General features: G+C 37.0%; 1 protein-coding gene across 1 annotated transcript in view; it reads right to left on the bottom strand.

Annotated features, from left to right (window-relative positions):
* LOC131829020 (phosphatidylinositol 3,4,5-trisphosphate 3-phosphatase and dual-specificity protein phosphatase PTEN-like) overlaps positions 1-26630 on the bottom strand; it is an 86175-nt gene that overhangs the window by 40788 nt on the left and 18757 nt on the right. The window contains 1 exon segment of the mRNA XM_059170353.1: positions 24394-24439. Within this exon segment, the coding sequence (XP_059026336.1) occupies positions 24394-24439 (46 nt within the window).

The raw sequence follows: 26630 nt of genomic DNA, 5'->3' as shown, positions 1-26630 counted from the left end.
GAAGAAAGCTGTGGCAGACTGCATTTTTCAAGAAGGACTGCATCATCCATCTCACATAGCTCTCTTTTCAACCTAACTTTAACACTTCTTCCATCAACTGGTAAAATCTATTGTTCCTCCCCCTAGAACTTGGGCACACCTTTGTAACAACCTGAATCAAGAGAATATAGCAGAAGTGGTATTATGTGATTCCTAAGACTAGATAATAAAAATGTCAAGCACTTCCACCTTGGACTCTGGATTTTCACTCTTGGCAGGAAGTTAACACAATATGATGAAGCATGAACTAACCCACGTGGAGAGACCACTTGGAAAGGCCAAGTAGAGGGGTGCTGGCCAATAGCCAGGCTGAAGATCCAGATAACAGCCAGCATTTACCAGACATGTGAGAGAAAACACCTGTAGATGATTTGGCCACAATTTGCCAACTCATTTCTAGTCAGGGAGTCCCAGACTCCAGATATTTTGGAGCTAAAACAAGCCATTCCACCATGCCTATTCTGAATTCCTAACCCACTGAATTTGCACTTGCAGATAAAGTAAGTAAATGCTTTAGATAACAAATATGTGTAGAGGCAGTTTGATATGCATAAATATTAGCTGGAACACAATAATATGAATCTGACAACAAATTAGTAGTAATTATCTAATCTGAAGAACAGAAACAAGAAATTGAAAAAATGAACAGCTCGTCAGTGACCTGTGTAACAATACAAAGTAGTTTATCACCTGTATTACTGGAGTCTCAGAAGGACAGGTGAAAGACAATGGGACTTGAGTGGCTCAATGGGTTAAGCATCCAACTCTTGGTTTCAGCTCAGGTCATGATCTCAGGGTCCTGAGATAAAGCCCCACTTCGGGCTCTGCACTCAATGCAGAGTCTGTCTGAAGATTCTCTCTCCTTCTCCCTTTGCCTCTCCCCCCATGCTCTCTCTCAAATAAATAAATAAATCTTAAAAAAAAAAAGATAAAAAAAAACTAGAGAAAATTTATTGCCATCAGACCTGCCCCTCAGGCTGAAGGGAATAATGGGAATAAAGGTAAAAGAACATTTTTTCCTTCCCTTTCTCTGAAACACAAGTGTATAAAGCAAATAAAGTAACACTGTATTCTGGGATGTAATACATAGGTAGACATAAATTCTTCTTTTATAAGGTTCTTACATTTAATGCTCACAATATCAACTCTAAGAGGACTAAAACAAACTAAAAAGTGTGTTTTCTAATCCTTATTGCACAACCTCTAAAAAAAAAAATATATATATATATAGCTAGAAAGTCAACAGAATTAAAATGGAATACCTAAAATTATTCCATTAATCCCTATGAGTACAGGAAAAGAGGAATGAAAGAGAATAAGAATGAATGAATGAACAAAGGAGTATTGAACAACTAAACAAAAACAGAAAAATGGTAAACAAAACATTTCAATAATTATACTAAATGTAAATGGACTAAATACACCAATTAAGAAAGTCAGTGATTATAAAGCAATTTTAAATTTGATCTTATAGTATTTTTTATGAAATATAGTCTATGTAGGTTTACATATCCTTGCTATATAAAGTGGAGCACTCTACAGGCAAAATAAAACACAATGTTCAATTGTGAGGAATGCAAGATTACATTAAACAAATGCAAAACTCAATCTAGCTGCTCTACACACTTATACCAAATTAATAACCTTGTTCCAATAAAGGTAGGGGGGAGGTATCTGGGTTGCAAGATAAACTTTCTTTATAGGCCTCAGAAATTCTGTTACTATACCTTAACAGCAATATATTAATTTCCTTGAAAAGTGGCTTCTGTGCTGGACAGCATAGATACAGAACATTTTCATCACTGAGGAAAGTTCTATAGGGCAGTGCTTTTTTTTTTTTTTTGAAGAATTATTTATTTATTGAAAGACACAGAAAGAGAGGGAACACAAGCAGGGGGAGTGGGAGAGGGAGAAGCAGGCTTCCTGCTGAGCAGGGAGCCTGATGCAGGGCTCTCAGTTCCAGGACCCTGGGATCATGACCTGAGCCCAAGGCAGATGCTTAATGAGTGAGCCACCCCGGCACCCTGGACAGTAATTTTCTGAATGTCATTTTGCTTTTCATTCTAAAAAGTTCTCATTCCTGAAAGGGATATACTTGTTGTATTTCTATCTCTGGTATTAAGCAAAATACATTTGAGATATTTTGACATGGGTTGCATTTTACATGTTGGTAGTTGTAATCAGATTACTTTCAAAATCAACTTTATTGAGGTATAATTTATTTACAGTAAAGTATATTCACTTTAAGTGTACAGTTCAGGGAGTTTTGACATGTATATACATCCATGTAAACACCGCCACAGTCACAATTTAGAACATTTATAGTGCCATAAAAGTTTTCTTCATGTCTCCCTATAGTCAGTCCCCCAGCCTTGATTCTGGGAAGTTTCTAATTCTTCACTGTAGTTAAGTTTTGACTGTGTTATTATTTTATATAAATGCAGTTATATAGTATGTACTTTTTTTGGTTGGGTTTCTTAGTCTTTGCATAATTACCTTGGTTGTTGCTTATATCAGTAATGACTTTTTTCTTTTCATTACTGAATAGTATTCCACCATATGGTTACGATATAATTTATTTATCCACTCACGTGTGATGGGCATTTGGGTTATTGTAAATTTAGGTCTATTATGAACAAAGCTGCTGTGAGCATTCATGGCCAAGACTTTTGTGGACATATATTTTTATGTCTTTTGGTTAAATGTCCATGAAAATAATTGCTGGGTCATATGATATAATTACTGAAAGAAAAAAAGGTATATATATTTAGGTTAATGGAACAGAAGAGAGATTACAGGAAAACTCAGACATAGGTTGTTAGAAAAGATGATAGAGAATTCACTGGGGACAGGATACTCATATTAACAAATGGTGTTGGAACAACTGAATATCAGTATGAAGACAATTACTTCTGATAATACAAAACAATCTCATATTACATACAAATGGATATTGTAGATAGAAGTATAATAGTAACATGTAAAACTATAAAACAAATAGATAAAAACAGAGGAGAAAATCTTTGTGACCTTTGGTTTTCTCAGAGATTTCTTTCTTTTTTTTTTTTTTTTAAGATTTTATTTATTTATCAGAGAGAGGGGAGAGAGCGAGCACAGGCAGACAGAATGGCAGGCAGAGGCAGAGGGAGAAGCAGGCTCCCCGCCGAGCAAGGAGCCTGATGTGGGACTCGATCCCAGGACGCTGGGATCATGACCTGAGCCGAAGGCAGCTGCTTAACCAACTGAGCCACCCAGGCGTCCCGAGTCAGAGATTTCTTAGTACATAAGTAGTTAACCGGGTAAGAAAAAATTCACAAGCTGGACTTGATCAGCATTAAAAACTTCTGTTGTTTGAAAGACACCATTAGTAAAATTAAAAAACAAAAACAAAAACAGGAAATTTGGAAGAAGTACTCACAATGCATATATCCAAAGGACTTGAACTCAATGCAATATAAAGATGATTTTAAAAAATTCACAAGAGGACAACCCCATAAAGAAAAGACAAAAAAAATTTTGAACAGAAACTTTACAAAAGAAAATGCTTAAATGATAAGTAAATATATTAAAATATATCCAAAATAAATCTTTGGAGAAATGGAAATTAAAAGATAACGAGGCCCTGTTTCAAATTTTACTGGGATAGCTAAAACTTCAAGGGGTAATAATGCGTTGGCAAGGATATATAGCAATTGGAACTCTAATCCATGTTGGTAAAAGTGAAAAATGTTACAACTTCTTTGGAGAAGTTCTTGGCAGCTTTTAGTTCATAGTAATAGCTTTCTGAATTTTTTCACTGATATCTCACTTCCTCTGCTGTTTCTTTTTCCTCTAGTTCTATTCCTCTTTTGAGAGAATATATTTTCTTTCCTACTGGGGATCCTTGTCTTTGATCAGACTTTAATAGAAAACTCTTAGTTTTGCTTTTGTGTTTAACTTGAAGTAATAGAGGAGAAGGCAGTACTGTGCAGGCAAGTGTTAAGATTGCATTTTTAACAGGATACTTTACTTGTATTGGATGTATAACTGATCTTAAGTTTGACAACCTAAAAATGAGTAGGAGAAAAGAGTGTTTGGAGCTTGCCTGTGTTAATGGGATTAAGGCAGAGATGACTTACATATTAAAAAGAAAAACAACAACCCAATTTCATGTTTTAGTAGTAGCAATGGCAGCTGCAGGTATATTAGAGTTCTAAGAGCAAATTTTAATTTTTAAAAAAGATTTTATTTATTTTTTTATTTATTTGAGAGAGAGAGAGAGATCACAAGCAGGCAGAGCAGCAGTCAGAGAGAGGGGGAAGCAGGGTCCCCGCTGAGCAGAGAGCCCGATGCAGGGCTCGATCCCAGGACCCTGAGATCATGACCTGGCCTGAAGGCAGAGGCATAGCTTAACCTGCGGAGCCACCCAGGCACCGTATGAGCAAATTTTAATTTAACATGAATGCAGCAGAACTAAATAGGGTGCCAAATAATGAGTTATCTACAGAAAAATGTAGCAAATAAGTAGTTATTTTTTTTTCTTTTCAGATAAGAATTTTTCTTTTTTACCTATTTTTGGAGTAGTAGTCTTTTCTGAATGGGATATCTTTAAAAAGGATTTGCTTCTGGGTTTCTCCCAGACTTCTAGGAGCATTTGTTATTATGATTGGTGTTGTCAGTGCTACTCTGTAAATACAGTAGTAGTTGTCACAGAGGAGGTACTCAATAAATATTTGTAAGATAAATTTTTTTCAATTCTCCAAGCATTTAAAAGTGATCAAATGCTCTAATAATATAAACTTTAGTAGCAGTGTATATTGACAAGCAGATATACCAGTTCACTTTCAAGAAAGAGAATGACTCAGGCTTTCCAATAAAGCTTGAATTTAATTGTCTAGAATAGATTTAGTCTACATGAAGCCCTTCAGGTGGGTGGATTGATCAGTTAGCTGTTGAAACATGGAAAAAGCTGGGGCGCCTGGGTGGCTCAGTGGTTTAAGCCTCTGCCTTCAGCTCAGGTCATGATCTCAGGGTCCTGGGATCGAGCCCCACATCGGGCTCACTGCTCGGCAGGGAGCCTGCTTCCCCCTCTCTCTCTGCCTGCCTCTCTGCCTACTTGTGATCTCTATCAAATAAATAAATAAAAATCTAAAAAAAAAAAAAAGAAGAAGAAGAAGAAACATGGAAAAAGCATGGTCAGGCTTTAGCCAATGAACCTCAGATATTTTTGGCAAGACAATTCCTGTTGTAAAGATGGAGACATCAAAATGTATTTGTTAGAAGTTGCTTTAACTAGCTTATTTCTTTGATTCCACATTTATTCAGCAGCACTATACTTTCAATTTTTGGTGGGTCTCCTTATGGAAATATATTGAACTTGTCATAAAGATGTGGATAATTCCTGTGTCAGTTGGACTTTTCAAGGAAATTAATATATTGCTGTTATGGTCTTTATGATATTTTTGTATCAGTCATATGACATGAGTTTGAATTTGTTTCTGAACGAAAGTACCATTCACTATACTGATAGGATTACATCTTACACAGAAGGTAGAGGATCAGACCCTGGACTGTCATAGTAACTTCACCAGAGGATAAGCAGAACAGAAAGAAAGAAAGAAAGAAAGAAAGAAAGACAGAAAGAAAGACAGAAAGAAAGACAGAAAGAAAGAAAGAAAGAAAGAAAGAAAGAAAGAAAGAAAAGAAAGAAAGAGAAAAGGCAAGGCTAGGCTTAGGAGCCACTAAATTCCCTTTCACTTCTATTGTCTCTGTCCAAGAGAAGGTTTGCTCTGATTCAGTAACTCAAGAGTGGTGGATGCATGACATTTTTCTGGATTAAAATGGTTTCAATTTGCTATTTAAGCAAGGTTATTTCTTAAAGAATATTCTTGAACAAAAAACTGTTAACAAAATCTTTGACATTCCATGATTAGACATATTAGTAAAGCATACAGTTAGCAATCAATAATTTGAAACAGAGATAATCCATCAAGCTCTCTGTAACAGCTTCACCTGAATCTCGCAGTCATAAAATTCAAAAGACCAATAAGGCAGGGCATTATAAAATTGTCTTAAGAATACCACTAACTTCCTTAATTTTTTTTTATATATAATTTTTTATTTTTTATAAACATATATTTTTATCCCCAGGGGTACAGGTCTGTGAATCACCAGGTTTACACACTTCACAGCACTCACCAAAGCACATAACCTCCCCAATGTCCATAATCCCACCCCCTTCTCCCAAACCCCTCCCCCCAGCAACCCTCTGTTTGTTTTGTGAGATTAAGAGTCACTTATGGTTTGTCTCCCTCCCAATCCCATCTTCTTTCATTTATTCTTCTTGTACCCACTTAAGCCCCCATGTTGCATCACCACTTCCTCATATCAGGGAGATCATATGATAGTTGTCTTTCTCTGCTTGACTTACTTCGCTAAGCATGATACGCTTTAGTTCCATCCAAGTTGTCGCAAATGGCAAGATTTCATTTCTTTTGATGGCTGCATAGTATTCCATTGTGTATATATACCACATCTTCTTGATCCATTCATCTGTTGATGGACATCTAGGTTCTTTCCATAGTTGGGCTATTGTGGACATTGCTGCTATAAACATTCGGGTGCACGTGCCCCTTTGGATCACTACGTTTGTATCTTTAGGGTAAATACCCAGTAGTGCAATTGCTGGGTCATAGGGCAGTTCTATTTTCAACATTTTGAGGAACCTCCATGCTGTTTTCCAGAGAGGTTGCACCAGCTTGCATTCCCACCAACAGTGTAGGAGGGTTCCCCTTTCTCCGCATCCTCGCCAGCATCTGTCATTTCCTGACTTGTTGATTTTAGCCATTCTGACTGGTGTGAGGTGATATCGCATTGTGGTTTTGATTTGTATTTCCCTGATGCCGAGTGATATGGAGCACTTTTTCATGTGTCTGTTGGCCATCTGGATGTCTTCTTTGCAGAAATGTCTGTTCATGTCCTCTGCCCATTTCTTGATTGGATTATTTGTTCTTTGGGTGTTGAGTTTGCTAAGTTCTTTATAGATTCTGGACACTAGTCCTTTATCTGATATGTCATTTGCAAATATCTTCTCCCATTCTGTCAGTTGTCTTTTGATTTTGTTAACTGTTTCCTTTGCTGTGCAAAAGCTTTTGATCTTGATGAAATCCCAATAGTTCATTTTTGCCCTTGCTTTCCTTGCCTTTGGTGGTGTAACAAGGAAGATGTTGCTGCGGCTGAGGTCGAAGAGGTTGCGGCCTGTGTTCTCCTCAAGGATTTTAATGGATTCCTTTCGCACATTGAGGTCCTTCATCTATTTTGAGTCTATTTTCGTGTGTGGTGTAAGGAAATGGTCCAATTTCATTTTTCTGCATGTGGCTGTCCAATTTTCCCAGCACCATTTATTGAAGAGGCTGTCTTTTTTCCATTGGACATTCTTTCCTGCTTTGTCGAAGATTAGTTGACCATAGAGTTGAGAGTCTATTTCTGGGCTCTCTATTCTGTTCCATTGATCTATGGGTCTGTTTTTGTGCCAGTACCATGCTGTCTTGATGATGACAGCTTTGTAATAGAGCTTGAAATCCGGAATTGTGATGCCACCAACGTTGGCTTTCTTTTTCAATATCCCTTTAGCTATTCGAGGTCTTTTCTGGTCCCATATAAATTTTAGAATTATTTGTTCCATTTCTTTGAAAAAGATGGATGGTACTTTGATAGGAATTGCATTAAATGTGTAGATTGCTTTAGGTAGCATAGACATTTTCACAATATTTATTCTTCCAATCCAGGAGCATGGAACATTTTTCCATTTCTTTGTGTCTTCCTCAATTTCTTTCATGAGTACTTTATAGTTTTCTGAGTATAGATTCTGTGTCTCGTTGGTTAGGTTTATTCCTAGGTATCTTATGGTTTTGGGTGCAATTGTAAATGGGATTGACTCCTTAATTTCCCTTTCTTCTGTCTTGCTGTTGGTGTAGAGAAATGCAACTGATTTCTGTGCATTGATTTTATATCCTGACACTTTACTGAATTCCTGTATAAGTTCTAGCAGTTTTGGAGTGGAGTCTTTTGGGTTCTCCACATATAGTATCATATCATCTGCGAAGAGTGATAATTTGACTTCTTCTTTGCCGATTTGGATGCCTTTAATTTCCTTTTGTTGTCTGATTGCTGAGGCTAGGACCTCTAGTACTATGTTGAATAGCAGTGGTGGTAATGGACATCCCTGCCGTGTTCCTGACCTTAGCTGAAAAGCTTTCAGTTTTTCTCCATTGAGAATGATATTTGCGGTGGGTTTTTCATAGATGGCTTTGATGATATTGAGGTATGTGCCCTCTATCCCTACACTTTGAAGAGTTTTGATCAGGAAGGGATGCTGTACTTTGTCAAATGCTTTTTCAGCATCTATTGAGAGTATCATATGGTTCTTGTTCTTACTTTTATTGATGTGTTGTATCACATTGATTTGCGGATGTTGAACCAACCTTGCAGCCCTGGAATAAATCCCACTTGGTCGTGGTGAATAATCTTTTTAATGTACTGTTGAATCCTATTGGCTAGTATTTTGTTAAGTATTTTCGCATCTGTGTTCACCAAGGATATTGGTCTATAGCTCTCTTTTTTGGTGGGATCCTTGTCTGGTTTTGGGATCAAGGTGATGCTGGCCTCATAAAATGAGTTTGGAAGTTTTCCTTCCATTTCTATTTTTTGGAACAGTTTTAGGAGAATAGGAATTAGTTCTTCTTTAAATGTTTGGTAGAATTCCCCCGGGAAGCCGTCTGGCCCTGGGCTTTTGTTTGTTTGGAGATTTTTAATGACTGTTTCAATCTCCTTACTGGTTATGGGTCTGTTCAGGCTTTCTATTTCTTCCTGGTTCAGTTGTGGTAGTTTAAATGTTTCTAGGAATGCATCCATTTCTTCCAGATTGTCAAATTTATTGGCATAGAGTTGCTCATAGTATGTTCTTATAATAGTTTGTATTTCTTTGGTGTTAATGTGATCTCTCCTCTTTCATTTATGATTTTATTTATTTGGGTCATTTCTCTTTTCTTTTTGTTAAGTCGGGCCAGGGGGTTATCAATTTTATTAATTCTTTCAAAGAACCAGCTCCTACTTTCGTTGATTTGTTCTATTGTTTTTTTGGTTTCTATTTCATTGATTTCTGCTCTTATCTTTATGATTTCTCTTCTCCTGCTGGGCTTAGGGTTTCTTTCTTGTTCTTTCTCCAACTCCTTTAGGTGTAGGTTTAGGTTGTGTACCTGAGACCTTTCTTGTTCCTTGAGAAAGGCTTGTACCGCTATATATTTTCCTCTCAGGACTGCCTTTGTTGTGTCCCACAGATTTTGAACCGTTGTATTTTCATTATCATTTGTTTCCATGATTTTTTCAATTCTTCTTTAATTTCCCGGTTGACCCATTCATTCTTTAGAAGGATGCTGTTTAGTCTCCATGTATTTGGGTTCTTTTCAAACTTCCTTTTGTGGTTGAGTTCTAGCTTTACAGCATTGTGGTCTGAAAATATGCAGGGAATGATCCCAATCTTTTGATACCGGTTGAGTCCTGAGTTAGGACCGAGGATGTGATCTCTTCTGGAGAATGTTCCATGTGCACTAGAGAAGAATGTGTATTCTGTTGCTTTGGGATGAAATTTTCTGAATATATCTGTGATGTCCATCTGGTCCAGTGTGTCGTTTAAGGCCTTTATTTCCTTGCTGATCTTTTGCTTGGATGATCTGTCCATTTCAGTGAGGGGAGTGTTAAAGTCCCCTACTACTATTGTATTATTGTTGATGTGTTTCTTTGATTTTGTTATTAATTGGCTTATATAGTTGGCTGCTCCCACGTTGGGGGCATAGATACTTAAAATTGTTAAATCTTCTTGTTGAACACACCCTTTGAGTATGATATAGTGTCCTTCCTCATCTCTTATTATAGTCTTTGGCTTAAAATCTAATTGATCTGATATAAGGATTGCCACCCCTGCTTTCTTCTGATGTCCATTAGCATGGTAAATTCTTTTCCACCCCCTCACTTTAAATCTGGAGGTGTCTTCGGGCTTAAAATGAGTTTCGTGGAGGCAACATATAGATGGATTTTGTTTTTTTATCCATTCTGATACCCTGTGTCTTTTGACAGGGGCATTTAGCCCAGGGTAACTATTGAGAGATATGAATTTAGGGCCATTGTATTGCCTGTAAGGTGACTGTTACTGTATATGGTCTCTGTTCCTTTCTGATCTACCACTTGTAGGCTCTCTCTTTGCTTAGAGGACCCCTTTCAAGATTTCCTGTAGAGCTGGTTTGGTGTTTGCAAATTCTTTCAGTTGTTGTTTGTCCTGGAAGCTTTTAATCTCTCCTTCTATTTTCAATGATAGCCTAGCTGGATATAGTATTCTGGGCTGCATGTTTTTCTCATTTAGTGCTCTGAAAATATCATGCCAGCTCTTTCTGGCCTGCGAAGTCTCTGTGGATAAGTCAGCTGCCAATCTAATATTTTTACCATTGTATGTTACAGACTTCTTTTCCCGGGCTGCTTTCAGGATTTTCTCTTTGTCACTGAGACTTGTAAATTTTACTATTAGGTGACGGGGTGTGGGCCTATTCTTATTGATTTTGAGGGGCGTTCTCTGAACCTCCTGAATTTTGATGCTCGTTCCCTTTGCCATATTGGGGAAATTCTCCCCAATAATTCTCTCTAGTATACCTTCTGCTCCCCTCTCTCTATCTTCTTCTTCTGGAATCCCAATTATTCTAATGTTGTTTCGTCTTATGGTGTCACTTATCTCTCGAATTCTCCCCTCATGGTCTAGCAGCTGTTTGTCCCTCTTTTGCTCAGCTTCTTTATTCTCTGTCATTTAGTCTTCTATATCACTAATTCCTTCTTCTGTCTCATTTACTCTAGCAGTGAGAGCCTCCATTTTTGATTGCACCTCATTAATAGCTTTTTTGATTTCAACTTGGTTAGATTTTAGTTCTTTTATTTCTCCAGAAAGGGCTTTTATATCTCTCGAGAGGGTTTCTCTAATATCTTCCATGCCTTTTTGAGCCCGGCTAGAACCTTGAGAATTGTCATTCTGAACTCTAGATCTGACATATTACCAATGTCTGTATTGATTAGGTCCCTAGCCTTCAGTACTGCCTCTTGTTCTTTTTTTTGTGTTGAATTTTTCTGTCTTGTCATTTTGTCCAGATAGGAGTATATGAAGGGGCAAGTAAAATACGAAAAGGGTGGCAACAACCCCAGGAAAATATGCTTTAACCAAATTAGAAGAGATCCAAAATCGTGAGTGGGGAGAAAGGGGATAAAAAGAGGTTCAAAAAGGAAGAAGGAAAAAAAAAAAAGAAAAGAATTTAAAAAAAAAAACACCTAAGAAAAATATAAAAAAGAAAAAATATATATATTAGATAAACTAGTAAAAAATCATTAAAAAAGAAAAAGGTAACAGTTAAAAAAAAAATTTTACCCGAAGGCAAGAAAAAAAAAAACAAAAAATGAAAAAGAAAAACATTAAATTACCTGCATGACTAAAAAAAATCACAGGGAAAAAGCCATGAGTTCCGTGCTTTGCTTTATCCTCCTCTAGAATTCTGCTGCTCTCCTTTGTATTGAAACCGCACTCCTTGGTAGGTGAACTTGGTCTTGGCTGGATTTCTTGTTGATCTTCTGGGGGAGGGGCCTGTTGTAGTGATTCTCGAGTGTCTTTGCCCCAGGCGGAATTACACCGCCCTTACCTGGGGCCAGAGTGAGTAATCCGCTTGGGTTTGCGTTCAGGAGCTTTTGTTCTGGAGGACGGGAATGCAAATTGCGGCCTCCTGGTCTCAGGCCCTGCGGAGCCGAGAGCCCAGGGCCGCACTCCTCAGTGCGCGCTCTGAGAACCGCGCCCAGTTACTCCCGTCTGCCTGACCTCCGGCCGCGCTCCCAGCTCACCGAGCCTGCGACCGGTTCAAGGTCACCCCGAGCTGTGAGCTTACTGTCGGCTCTGTCTCTGTAGCCGGCTTTCCCGTTCTAATACCCGCAAGCTCTGCGACATTCAGACACCCCCGATCCTTCTGTGACCCTGCGGGACCTGAGGCCACGCTGACCCCGTGTGGGCTTTGCCCCGGGTAGCCTCTGGAGCGATGTCCCTCAGCGAACAGACTTGTAAAAGTCCTGATTTTGTGCACGGTTGCTCCGCCGCTTGCCGGGAACTGGCCCCTCCCCCCGGGGTCTATCTTCCCGTCGCTTTGGATTCACTTCTCCGCCGGTCCTACCTTTCATAAAGTGGTTGTTTTTCTGTTTCCAGAATTGCTGTTCTTCTTCTCTTCGATCTGCCGATGGATTTTCAGGTGTTTTCAATCTTTAGATAAGCTATCTAGCTGATCTCCGATTGCTGAAGTAGTCTCAGCCTGCTACTTCTCCGCCATCTTGACTCCTCCTCCCTAACTTCCTTAATTTTTGAAGCGTTCATAAAAATCATTAAGAAAAAAAAAATTTAAATATGCTGAAGATAGGGTCAGTCAGTATACATGTACAAACCAAAAGAAAAAAAATATGACTAATAAAGATCACAAAGTCGCTTAATCTCACAATTAAAGAAATGCAATCAAACTCAAATTACCCAAAAAATTACAAAAAGTTTAAGTTTGATAATACTGTTTGCCAAGACTGAAGGGGGAAAGATGCTGTCATGCATGTTGGTGAGAATAAATTCTACTGTGGAGAAGAGAAGACCTCCACTGCTCCACTGCTAAGGATCTACCTTCGGTAAATACCTGTTAAAGGACACCAAGGTATGTGTGAGAAAATGTTTATTAGAGTGCTGTTTTCAATAGTGACAAACAAGAAATAACCTAATATGGATTGGAGGGGACTGTTTATTATGGAACGATCATAAAATGGAATAAAAGCCAATAACAAAATCAGTTCCATTCCTAAGTATGGTAAATGAAAAAAAAAAAAAAAGCAAGATGCAGAACAGTAGGCACTATGTTCCCAACTATTTCTCTTAAAAAGTGGATGTAAGAAGAAAACAGTTTCTTAAAGAATACCTAAAAGTTTTAATTGTAGGTTTCTTTGGGAAGAGAGTCTGAGGATAGGACGTGTGAAGTAAGAGAAATTTATAGGAGGTATTAGTACTCTTTAGGCTGTTCAGCATCCACAACCATTCTAATTTGGAGAGAATTTCAAGAAGTGAGAAGCAAATATTCCCTTCCTTATCTTCCTCATCATGGGTGCAAGTCTAACACCAATTAGGTCCTCCTACTCTGGACACTGAATCCTAGGTGGTGATAGCAAGGGGCAAAGGAGTCAGATCACTGAAAGAAAGCTCCAGAAGTGCTGAAAGCTTATAAGCACAGTCACCAACATGCAGTCAAGGCAGCAGTACCTGGGATAGCAAGTTTTCAAGCAGCCATGTCCTAAGCAGAGACTGCCTTATTGTAACCTCTTGACCATGCCTTGCTTCCCTCAAAGCAAGGCATGGTCTTTTGCTTCTGCAAAATTTCTAAGCCTGATTCTCTACCTATGAGCTATCTAATATTTTTCAAATAATTCTTTTCTGCTTAATTAGAGCTACTTTCTGTCATGTGCAACCCAGAACTCTGACTCTGTTCTTTTATTTATTATCCTATAGCTGTTCTGTTTTTTGGCTTTTGTTTGTTTTTTTTGTTTTGGGTTTTTTTTGTTTGTTTTTTTTTTTGACTAAGGGTTGGTAAAATACTTTTGTACTCCCTTTAATAATGTGAACTATACAATTTCTTATCTAGCACTTTGCGCAACAGTGAGACTGGCAGGAGGATAAACAATCTATTTAAGAGAAACTATCACAGCATTTTTAAAAAGGGGGGAGGGTAAGTACTCTCAAAGAGCTTGAATATTACTTAGGAAAACATTCACCATGGCTGCCCCTCCCACTTCCTCCTCTCTCGTCCCAAGGATTTCATGCCCACAATTGGCTCACTGCCTTATAAATTTGATACAATGGAAAAGCGGAAAAAAGCAAGAAAACAGCACTTTCCAAAGGGAAATGGGAAAATTTAACTACAGATAACTTGGAAAGTAGACTAAAAACGTAAGAGCAGAGAGGTAATACTCTCAAAATGTGGAATGAGTACAATCTAAGACACACTGTACCTTACTTAATTCAAATAATTTCAATATATAATAATCTGAATTCATTAAAGACAGCTGTGAGAATACAGTCTTTAGTTTTTAGAAGTCTTTTCTTTCCTCAATTCCTATGAACTCCTATGAGCTGCCAAAGTGCATTTTAAAATTATTTTTGTCAAAGGAATACATAAACACGTATTCCAAAAGATATAAAAAAAAACTTGTAATAAGAAATTAGTTGAGGGAAGATGGCAAAGTAGGAGTCACCAGGAATCCATCTCCCCACCTAAACAAGAATTGTACTGGCATAATCTGACTAGTGTAACTATTTTGGAATCCTGGAGTCTATTCAAAAGCTTGCAGCTTCTAGGGAAAGGCTTAGACAGTAAATCACAGTTCACAGTTAATTTCAGTCAATTTCAACTCTCACTATGGTAGCAGCTACCCACCCCAGTGCCCACCCCCTCACCTAGCAAGAGGAAGCCATGCACATATGCCTAGCACAGCCTACACCAGCTTATGGGACCTTGTACTCCAAATATCAGAGATCTGTGTTCTGATCATTGGCTGCTGCTTCTGATTATACACCTGCACACACAGAAGCAGGCCACCACTGCTGAAATCCCCACTGATGGAAAAGGCTTCCAGGGGACTTAAAGATCCAGAGCCCATTTTTTCCCTTCATTTCCCCCCTTTTTCCTCATTTAGGAGCCAGGCATTAAAGACTTGACATCCATTCTTGTGTGAATATAAGTTTGCAACTCTTGTGGGTAACTACCCAAAGGGATACAATTGCTTGATTTTATGGAGCATGTTTAGTTTTTTAAGAAACTACCAACTGTCTTCCAAGTGGCCATACCATTTTGCATGCTGTGGGTTTTTCATATATTGCCATATTGGATAGTACCAGAGTTTTTGTATGCTACATACTGGATGATTTCACCTATATGACAGTATAGAAAAGTCAGAAGAATGGAGACAGTAAAAAAAAATCAGCAGTTGCCAGCGGCTGGGCTGGGAGGAAAGGGACAAATAGGCAGACTGCAGACTACTGTTAGAGCAGTGAAACCACTAGGTGTGTTACTATGATGGCGGATACATGTCATTAAAATTTTTCCAAGCTCATACAACACACAACACCAAGAGTGAAGCCTAATGGAAATTATGGATTTTGTATGATAATGATGTCAGTACGGGTTCATCAATACAACAAATAAACCACTCTGGTAGAGGGCAAGGATAATGAAGGAGACCATATATGTGTGAGGGCAGGGGGGATACAGGAAAGTTCTGTGCCTTCTAATTGAATGTAGCTGTGATTGTAAAATAGCTCCAAAAACTAAAGTCGATTTAAAAAGAAAAACTCCACACCCTATAGCTACCATGACATGCAATGGTAAAAGACAAAAATTGTCCTCTAAGGTCAATAGCAAAACAGGAAGTCTGTTTTGCTACTTCTATCCAAAAAGGCAACCATATTTAAAAGGAAGAAATAAAATTAACTCTGTTTGTAGATGACATGTTCTATATGTTTTTACATGTACCTTAAAGATTCCACACCAAAAAAAAAAAAAAAAAAATCATCAGAATAAACAAACTAAGCAAAGCAGCAGCATACAAAATTAATGTGCAAAAATCAGCTGTACTTCTATACACTGACAATGAACAATCCAAAAAGGAAAATTCCGTCCATGATAAACACCAAAAAAGAGAATCTAGGAAAGAACTTAATTAAGGAGGTGATATACAGAGAAAACTATAAAACACTGTTGAAAAAAAAAAATTAAAGACCTAAAAAAATGGAAAGACACCCCAATCTGATACTGTTAATATTTCAATATCATCCAACAAAACTGTACAGATTGATATCATTCAAAAATCCCCAAAACATTTTTTTTTTTTTTTTTTTTTTTGCAGAACTAGAAAATTCCATTAAAATTCATATGGACTCTCAAAAACCCTCCATGGCCAAAAGACTCTTGAATCAGAGGAACAAAGATGTAAGACTCACAATTACTGATTTCAAAATCTACCATAAAGATACAAAGTGTTGTACTGGCATGAAGACAGACATATATGCCAAATGACTAGAATAGAGAACCCAGAAATAAACTCTTGTATATACGGTCAAAAATTCTCTGACAAGTGTGGAAACACCATTCAAAGGGGAAAGGATGGTCTTTTCAACAAATGGTGTTGGGAAAAGTGTATATCCACATGTAAAGCATTAAGTTAGACCCTTATCTTAAAACATAGTAAAAAATTACTTAAAATGGATTAATGATCTAAGCAAAAAAGACCAAACACTATAAAACTCTTAAAAGGAAATCAGAAGAAAAGCTTCATAATTCCAGTTTAGCAATGATTTCTGGATGCATCACCAAAGGCAGACAACAAAAAATAGTTAAATTGTACTGTACTGCATCAAACTTTTAACTTTTTGTTCATCAAGAACACTATCAACAAAGCAAGAGAATGGGAGAAAATATTTTCAAATCACATATCTGATAAGGGATTAATATCCAGAATATATGAAGAACTCCTAGAACTCAACAACAAAAACACAAACTGCTAAACATTTCTCCAAAAAGATAAACAAATGGGCAATAAGCCCATGAAAAGATGTTCAACATCACTAATCATTATGTAAGTGCAAATTAAAACCACACTGAGGTTACCACCTTACCACCTTACAACTGCCAAACGTCTAGAGTCCAAAAGACAAGAAACAAGTATTGGTTAAGAATGTGGAAAAAAAGGAGCCCTTATGTACTGTTAGTGGGAATGTGAATTGGTGCAGCCACTATGGAAAACAGTACGAAGGTTCCTCAGGAAATTAAAAGTGGAACTGCCTTATGATCCAGTAATTCCACTAATAAGTATATATAACCAAAGAAAACAGAAACTTTAATTCAAAATGATACATATACCCCTATGTTTACTGCAGCATTATTTACAATGTCCAAATTATGAAAGCATCCCAAGTGTCCAATGACAGATGAATAAAGAGATGATTGATACACAAACAATGGACTATACCTCAGCCATTAAAAAGGAATGAAATTTTGCATTTGCAACATGGATGGATATAGAATATTACCTTAAGCAAGGTAAGTCAGTCACAGAAAGACAAATACCATATGATTTCACTTATATGTAGAATCTGAAAAAAAAAATTTTAACACAAACAAAAAGCAGAAACAGACCCTTAAATACAAAAGGGAGCAGGTATGGCTATGGACAAAATGGAAAAATGGGTGATGGGGAGCAGGAGATACAGGTTAGTTATGGAATGAATAAGTCATGGTGATGAAAGGGAATATAAGTCAGAGTATTCTATGGTGAAAAATGGCAGTTATACTTGTTAGATTTTTCCAATCACTACATTATAAACCTGAAACTAATATAACATATATGTTGACTATACTTCAATGAAAAGAAAAAAGATCATGTGGCAAAAAGATCATACGCAATATTAGAGTCCCCAAAACTGAAAATCATTGGTCATTTTTCTGGTTCCTCTGGAACTTGAGCTATATTGTCTAGACTCAAATTTAAAAGAGGAACAGAAGAGGAAAGAGATGGAAGGCCTCCTATTAGGTGATGAGAAATATAAGACTGAATCAACCAGATGCTTAAATAGGCCTTCCAAGAAGGGAGACCATAGACCTCAAATTTAGACTTTGTAAGTTGCTTCAAGATAATTACAGTCATTCTAAGTGTGTACGCTAGAAGTACTGATGTGTCCAATGTGCACATTTTAAATACCTCTGTTTCTAAAACCTTCTTTTGGCATTTTTTCATTTTTTAAAACAGAGGGCCAGGGTACATGAGAGTGGCCAAGTGGCTAACACGAATTTCCTAGAGCGCTGGTTCCCAGCAAACGAAGCAATCATCAGCTATCATTCTCCAGAAGTAAAAAGAATGGGAAAAATCTTAGAAAGAGTCTAGATAAAATAAGGGTGCTTTATGCCCCGTCCTTTTCCTCTTGCTTTTGGGGAAGGGGCTTTGCAGGAGAGGTCAGTTACCAAGGCTCATAGAGAGAAGGAAGTTTCTCAGGTCTCTGCTTCTGTAGCTGACATGTGTGATTTCTTCAAGTTACAGATACCACTTCACACCCATTAGGATGGCTCTATTAAAAAAAAAAAAAAGTGGGGCGCCTGGGTGGTTCAGTGGGTTAAAGCCTCTGCCTTCGGCTCAGGTCATGATCCCAGGGTCCTGGGATCGAGCCTCATGTCAGGCTCTCTGCTCTGCAGGGGACCTGCTTCCTCCTCTCTCTGCCTGCCTCTCTGCCTACTTGTCATCTCTGTCTGTCAAATAAATAAATAAAATCTTAAAAAAAAAAAAAAAGAATGAGGAAAAAAAAGCTCAGAAAATACCAAGTGTTGACAAGGATGTAGTGAAACTGGAACATTTATTCTTGCTGCTGAGAATGAAAAATGATGCGGCTGCTGGGAGAAACAATATGGTAGTTCCTCAAAAAATTAAACACAGAATCACTATTTGACCCAGCCACTCCATTTCTGGGTATACAACCAAACGAACTGAAAGCAGCAAGATGCAGATACTGGTACACCCATGTTCATATCAGCATTATTTACAACAGTCAAAAGGCAGAAGCAACTCAAGTGTCCATCCATGGATGAATAAACAGAATGTGCTATATACATACAAGGGAAGAAAACATGGCCAATATAGGCCACAACATGAGTGCAACTTGAAGACATTATGCTAAACAAAGTCACATGCTATGCTAAGTCAGTCACAAAAAGGCAAAGATTGCATGACTCCACTTATATAAGGTGCTCAGAATAGTTACATACACAGACACAGAAAGTAGAACAGTGGTTGCCAAGAGCTCAGAGTAGAGAAAATGGGGGAGCTACTATTTAATGCGTACAACATTTCAGTGTGGTAGGAGAAAAAAAAAGTTTTAGGCTGTACAATATGAATGTACCTAAGGCCACTGAAGTATACACTCAGAAATGGTTAAAATGGTAAAGTTTAGTGGCACCTGGGTGGCTCAGTTGGTTAAACATCTGACTCTTCAGCTCAAGTTCTGATCTCAGGGATGTTAGATGGAGCACCGCATTAGTCTCTGGGTTGGGCATGGAGCCGGCTTAAGACTCTTCCTCTCCCCTCTGCCCCCTCACTGACCCCTCTCTTAAAAAAAAAAAAAAAAGAAAAGAAAAAGAAAAATTTAAAACGAAATTTTAAAGCCCCTTTCTTTATTTTGATGGTTTATTCTCTTATTTTGTTAGGGCACATGGTCTAGGAATTTCCTAAGAAATGTTGCATGGTGGATATATTTTTTTTCTTCTTCTTGAAGGTCTTTCCTTCCTCCTTTTGCACTTGACTAATGGTTTGGCTGGATACAGAACTCTAGGCTGAATGCAGAACTTGTAAAGCGCTAGTCCTCCATCTTCCATCTTTAAATTAGATTCTTAGATTATGAGAAGTTAGATGACATATATATTCCTAATCCCTCCTAAATGATCCCAAAAGCTTTTGAGACATTCTCATTATTTCTGATATTCTTAAAGAAATTTTGTAATAACTGCCTGGTATTGGCCTGTTTTCATTCGTTGTGCTTGGCACTTTATAGCTTTTTTTTCAACCTGGAAACTCAAATCCTAAATAAATTTTCTGGAATATGCCTATATAGGCATATTCTGGTGTACATATGTATGTGGTAAGACATTTCATCCTCTGATAGATATGGCTACTGAGACAATCAGCTTTGGAATCTCACAGACTAGACTCGACCCTCAGCTCACTACTTACCCACTATGGCACTTGGGGAAATTAACTTCTTTTAAACCATATATGAAATGGGGACAGGTTAATTGTAGAGATTTTTAATAAAATGACACATGTAAACAGCTTATACAACAAAAATAATGAAAAATAAGTGTTACCTATTATTAAAATCCTAAAAGCTAGATTGATGCAGATACTATAAACACTGTCAAATCTATCATGGATCTGCTATTTGTAAGGAAATAAAACTAACAAAAGAAGTGGGAGGCAGCCAATGGGTATAGGCTTCTCTTTTTGGGGTATTAAAAATGTTTGGGGACTTGAGAGAGGTGGTGGTTACAAAATACTGGAAAGGTACTAAATGTTAGTGAATTGTTCACTTTAAAATGATTGATCTTATGTTATATAATTTTTGCCACAATAAAGAGAAAAAAGGAAGCAGGAAAAAGAAAGGCAGTATAAAAGAGAAGTCAAAAGTTGTTGAAATGGAGAATGGAAACAATACTCTTTCCTCTAAATTAGTGTGACACTTTCCTCTATATGCTCTCTTTTTAATTCTTGGAACTGAACAGCCAATAATGATATTGTTGGGAAGACAAACAATTCCTTTTTTATCGGACATTAATACATAAATAAAAGGCTGATTGAGAGATCGACATATAATTAAGAGAAGATTATTTTAAATTTCTTTGGGAAGAATGTATAAAACAGGAAAGTTGGAGGATATATATATATACAAATACACACACACACACACACACACACACACACACACACATGAACAAAAAAGCTGATAGTATAGAAGACAATGGATAAAGTCTTTTTTTTTTAATCACTATGTATCAGAATGCTCAGCTCTAAGCCTTCTCTTATGACAAATATGGGAATCTAACCGCATCTAAAATCTTTCCAATAAAAGGGGAAGTAAATTACTTCCTACTGATTTCAGACTAGGAGGAAATATTGTTAGATGCATCTTTTTTCATTTTCAACACTTCCCAAATTGTGCTCCAAGAAACACTGTTTTAGAAAGATGTTATTTTAACACAGTACAAAAGAAATGAGAGAAGGGAGAATGGGGGGAAGAAAAAGGAAAAGGAAAGCAGCATATTCGAATTTCATTCTTGGGAGATTTGCAAGGCATAGTAGTGTATTAAAGGTTCTGCAGTAAGAAAGCCAGTTCACCTCTATTAAACCTACATTTGGCTGATTTATTAAGTACAGAACAGTTCTTAAGCTATGTCGGTTAAACACATAATGCATCATTTTGTTAAAGGCTGCTTAGATTTATACTAGATAACATATAAATTAGGGTAATTTCAATATTAGCCCAGGGGGATAAGATTGCCACACATACTCAAGAATAATCAATTATCTGAATAAAACATTGTTTCAAATTACCAGCTGGTCAGAGCAAGAGCTTAATTGCAATAAAGGAGGGGAAGAGAAGGTAGGAATAAGAGGAAAAGAAGAAAAAACAATCTGGGAAGAGTTAGCTCTTCATCTTCCTTTGTTGAAATGTCCTTGTCCTGACATGTCAATTCTTATTATTAAGCCTAACATTTGCAGTTAAGATAGTAAAAAATTCCAACTTGGTTCACTTCTCCCCCACTTTCTATTTTTTTACATTAATTCCTAACCCTAGGAGGTAACCTCAAAAGGAGAAGTTAAATATTTGTTACTTGAGTACCTTAAGTATAAAATTTCACGTTGCCATAACAATCCATATCCCAAAACAGTTTAATACTGCATAATTTAAGCATAAAGGCATTTGCAATTTCAGTTTCTTTTACTCAGAGCAAAGATGTACAACACCAACAAAACCTGAACCTGGAACAATATTTCTTGTTTGGGGGAAAATCATAGAAAAAAACATGGATTTAGAGAAGTAAAAATTCAAATAGATAGGGCAAAGGAAATTCCAAATGGAAATACATTTATGAGAAAACTTGTAAGAAGATAAAAAGACACGCTTTTCATTATCACTTTATCATCTTTGAACCAAAAAGAAATCACTACTGCTTATTACTACTATTTCCCATATTGTGGGAACCAATCAAGGAAATGAATCATTTAGGTATTAGAGATAGCCAATCCCTTAGAGAAGTTAATCCTCTTCTTGGAAATTATTTTACTTCATAGGGGAAAAGCTACAGCTACCTTCCTGGTGACTGTTCCTCCTTTTTCTCATAAAAGAAGTGGAGTGGAGTGAGCAAATGAAGCCAACGAAAGCCTCAATAGTCATATATATCCCCAGTCACAAAACTGGAGGGGAGCAGGAGGGCAAGACAAGCCAGGCATGCACGCCATAGCTATTCTACTCAGCAGATCATTCTTCGTCATTTACAGGCTACCACCCTTGCCAAAGGGTGACATTTGGCTAAAGCAACTACTGGCTAAATAACAAACCAACACATAAATCTTTTTAAGGAATAACAGATTTGAAAAAGACAAAAGCTAGATAAAATAGATACATTAAAGTGGATAGAATAAACTTCAACTTTGGTTATTATTTCACAAATTAAATTTGTGAATCTTATTTCAGTGGCTTAAAGGCAGGAGTTGCAAAGTTGGAAGATGAAAGATCAAAGCACTGGTAGCACAGTATTTTCTTGGTGAGAGTATCAGTCTAAGGTCTGAAAATGAAATGTGCTGATCCAGAAACCGAACTTTATCAGTAACTTAAAGATGATCAATCAGCTTCAGTGACTTATTCATAGAAGAGAGCAAAGGGAGCAAGCACCCCAGGTAAACCCACCACAAGGAGGCCCTTACAGTGACCCAAAAATTTGTCCTCTATCCATAGTATTCATACTCTTTTTCCACATGAGTACTAATCTGATCTGGTTAAGTAGTACTTGGTTGAATACAGAATTATATAGTAGTAATATAAAAGAGATCAACCTGCAAGGTATTTCATCTAGGTCCTCAGGGGGCTTAATAAACACTCCTGCACTTCAGGAGATGCACTGCTCATTTTCCAGATTCTCCATCTCTCTCGATGCAAAATTTACACCCGTCATTCTGTTTTCCATCACCCACTGTGTTTCTGTAGATGTGTATTATCACTGACTAAGCCATATCAGGCTATTGCTCTCGTGGATCTGATATTATGCATCCTTCCAACTGTGTCCTGCCCAACCATGAGAAGACACATTTATTTCCCTATTTTCAAATTCTTAAACAGTACTTCTGACAGCCCCATGTACCTCTAACTGTAATAAAACTACGAAAAAGTAGTCTGGTTTTTCTGTACATTTTGTAGATACTGATACTGATTTTAAAATTCTGAACAATTTAAACACAACAACAGTCCAACTGGACACAACTCAATACTGCAAAATGTAAATATATACATTGGTTCAAAGCAAATTGTTAAAAATTAACCACTTAACAAAACAACTTATGGCTAGCTCATAATAAGGACACAGACAATTCATATACTCAATTATATAAGGATTCTACATTTGCATAATGCTTTACAAAGTGCTCTCCCATTCAAGATAACATTAATTCTAATCAAATATTTAAATTGAAAGTCTCCAAGAAAGAGATTTCTCTAAGAAGATAAACAAAATAATCCAAAATTTTAGGGGCGCCTGGGTGGCTCAGTGGGTTGGGCCGCTGCCTTCGGCTCAGGTCATGATCTCAGGGTCCTGGGATCGAGCCCCACATCGGGCTCTCTGCTTGGCAGGGAGCCTGCTTCCCTTCCTCTCTCTCTGCCTGCCTCTCTGTCTACTTGTGATCTATCTCTGTCAAATAAATAAATAAATAAATCTTTAAAAAAAATTAAAAAAAAATAATGCAAAATTTTAAACTTTAAAAGCCATTAAATTTTCTGATGTTTCATACATATATATTTTTGCTTTGAAATGAGAAAATATATTAAGACTACAACAGAAACAAATTCCTTCTCTCATAAAATAGATCACATACTCTTAGGTTATACATGTGTTAAAATTATTTAAATCAGTCTTGAGAAATACGGTTTCAAGCTGGATAATAATTACACTTAAAAAATCATGCAAGAGACAAAGTCAGGCCTTGGTTTGCCCAGCAATTCCTGTCCAGATCCTCTGTACCAAATTACTTCTTCAAATGTTTAGTATACTTATGTTCCATTATAAACTGTTCTATGTAAAAAATACATGGTATCAGTTATCTCTACCTTAGAATGAATAAATTTAAGTGAGTGAATACACTCAAGGATTAAATCTAATCCCCCATTGTGAAATAAAAGACAAAAACCATAGTGTAACTGAATCCAGGACTTAAATTGGTAAGAAGCCTTAAAAGGAATCCAGGAAATCCTATTACATACACCTAACCATGTCAAAGGTTAGTTCTTATCAAATGAACTGTATCCCATTGAGGTCCATTAAACAAACAAAAAGCAGTTATAGAGCACCAACATAATAAAAAGAGTTCACATCACAAAGCACATCATTTTCTAAGACTTAGAAATCTTCTCTAAATGAAAATATAGCATGAATACATCAATATTTGCAACAGAAAATTAAGAGTTCTTACCTTACTACATCATCAATATTGTTCCTGTATACGCCTTCAAGTCTTTCTGCGGGAAACCCCATAGCAATAATGTTGGGATAAATATCTGAGTACTTAAGTTAAGGAAACTTCTGAAATATACAACAATGCAAACTACATGTACTTGTTGTAAAACATTAGCGGATTATAAAAATCACTATACCTATGCTAGTAAAAGGATGTCAAATGTATTTATCTCTAAACCATCATGTGTAATTAAGAAACACAGGTACATAAAATTAATTCCCCAAAAAATTCTCAAAATAATTATATGGCAAAATAATTTTCAAATCTCTTTACCTAGTACATTAAAAGTAAGTACATAAAAATTAAGGAAAAAAGGAACTTCCACATTTACACTATTTAGGCCCACATACATGAAAACAAAAACCATAGACTATAAATCAGAACTGAAGTTACCTTGGGACAAAAACCAAGTATCAAAATAAAAACAAAAAAAGCTACACAACTTCTCATTTTTCATTGTTACAAAAGGCACCACAGCATAGAGAAAAGTAGATACAATTAAGAATTAGGAAGCCAAAAATCAACAAGTCAGGAAATGACAGATGCTGGCGAGGATGCGGAGAAAGGGGAACCCTCCTACACTGTTGGTGGGAATGCAAGCTGGTGCAGCCACTCTGGAAAACAGCATGGAGGTTCCTCAAAATGTTGAAAATAGAACTGCCCTATGACCCAGCAATTGCACTATTGGGTATTTACCCTAAAGATACAAATGTAGTGATCCAAAGGGACACATGCACCCGAATGTTTATAGCAGCAATGTCCACAATAGCCAAACTATGGAAAGAACCTAGATGTCCATCAACAGATGAATGGATCAAGAAGATGTGGTATATATACACAATGGAATACTATGCAGCCATCAAAAGAAATGAAATCTTGCCATTTGCAACAACATGGATGGAACTAGAGCGTATCATGCTTAGCGAAATAAGTCAAGCAGAGAAAGACAACTATCATATGATCTCCCTGATATGAGGAAGTGGTGATGCAACATGGAGGCTTAAGTGGGTAGAAGAATAAATGAAACAAGATGGGATTGGGAGGGAGACAAACCATAAGTGACTCTTAATCTCACAAAACAAACTGAGGGTTGCCGGGGGGAGGGGGTTGGGGAGAAGGGGGTGGGATTATGGACATTGGGGAGGGTATGTGATTTGGTGAGTGCTGTGAAGTGTGTAAACCTGGTGATTCACAGACCTGGGGATAAAAATATATGTATATAAAAAATATATGTTTATAAAAAATAAAAAATTATAAAAAAAAAAAAAAAAAAAAAAAAAAAAGAATTAGGAAGCCAGATTTAAGACCTGGCTTATGCCGCCATCCCGTTGTATAACCTGGACATGACTTCATCTTTCCAGGCTTCAATTTCCTACTCCACAAGATTAGGTTGAGCCAACCACAATGATCTCTTCCAAGTCCTTGGTATTTGTGACTTAGTAATACTGAACTAAGGTAGAAAGTTTTCCTCATTCACCATCAAGGTAATCAACATTTAGCATGCCATTCTATTTACTTATGTTAAATACTGTAGTCAGCATAAAAACAAACTTTTGTGCTCCAAAAGAATCTGCATCAAACTAAAAAAACAAAACAAAACAAAAAATACCAACCAATCTACATTTCTATGCATTTGTCAATAGTGGCAGACCTCATTTCTTCCCGAGTACCATTATTCCTTTCTCTAATCTCGTGATTTTTCTGAGATGGACCTTCCAAAACAGCCAAGCTGATCTGCCCCAAGCCTCCCTTCAACACCCTCCCTGAAGTTCTCCACCTACCTACTCCTGGACCCCATTTGATCTTCAAGTACAATCCAAAATTCACCAAATCCAGTGCCTTTTTGTAGATCTTTTTTCATCACTTTTGGCTGCTTTCACATTATTGAGTTAATTTTGGTATTATTTTCAATTGAAAATAATTATCAAGTTACTAAAAGCTTTTTAAAATTATTTTTTTAAAGGTTTTATCCATAGTTTTACCACACACTGATTGGACAGACCTAAAAATATTTTAAGGGGAAAAAACAAACAAACAAACAAACAGGGTTGCCTGGGTGGCTCAGTCGGTTAAGCATCTGCCTGTGGTTCAGGTCATGATCCCAGCATCCTGGGGTAGAGCCCTACATCAGGCTCTCTGCTCAACCAGGACTCTGTTTGTCCCTCTCCCTCTGCCCTGCTCATGCTCTTTCA

The sequence above is a fragment of the Mustela lutreola genome, chromosome 4 (assembly GCF_030435805.1).
Source record: "Mustela lutreola isolate mMusLut2 chromosome 4, mMusLut2.pri, whole genome shotgun sequence".
Lineage (NCBI taxonomy): Eukaryota > Metazoa > Chordata > Mammalia > Carnivora > Mustelidae > Mustela > Mustela lutreola.
Note: the sequence above shows the minus strand (reverse complement) of the source record. Positions and strands in the feature narration are given on the sequence as shown.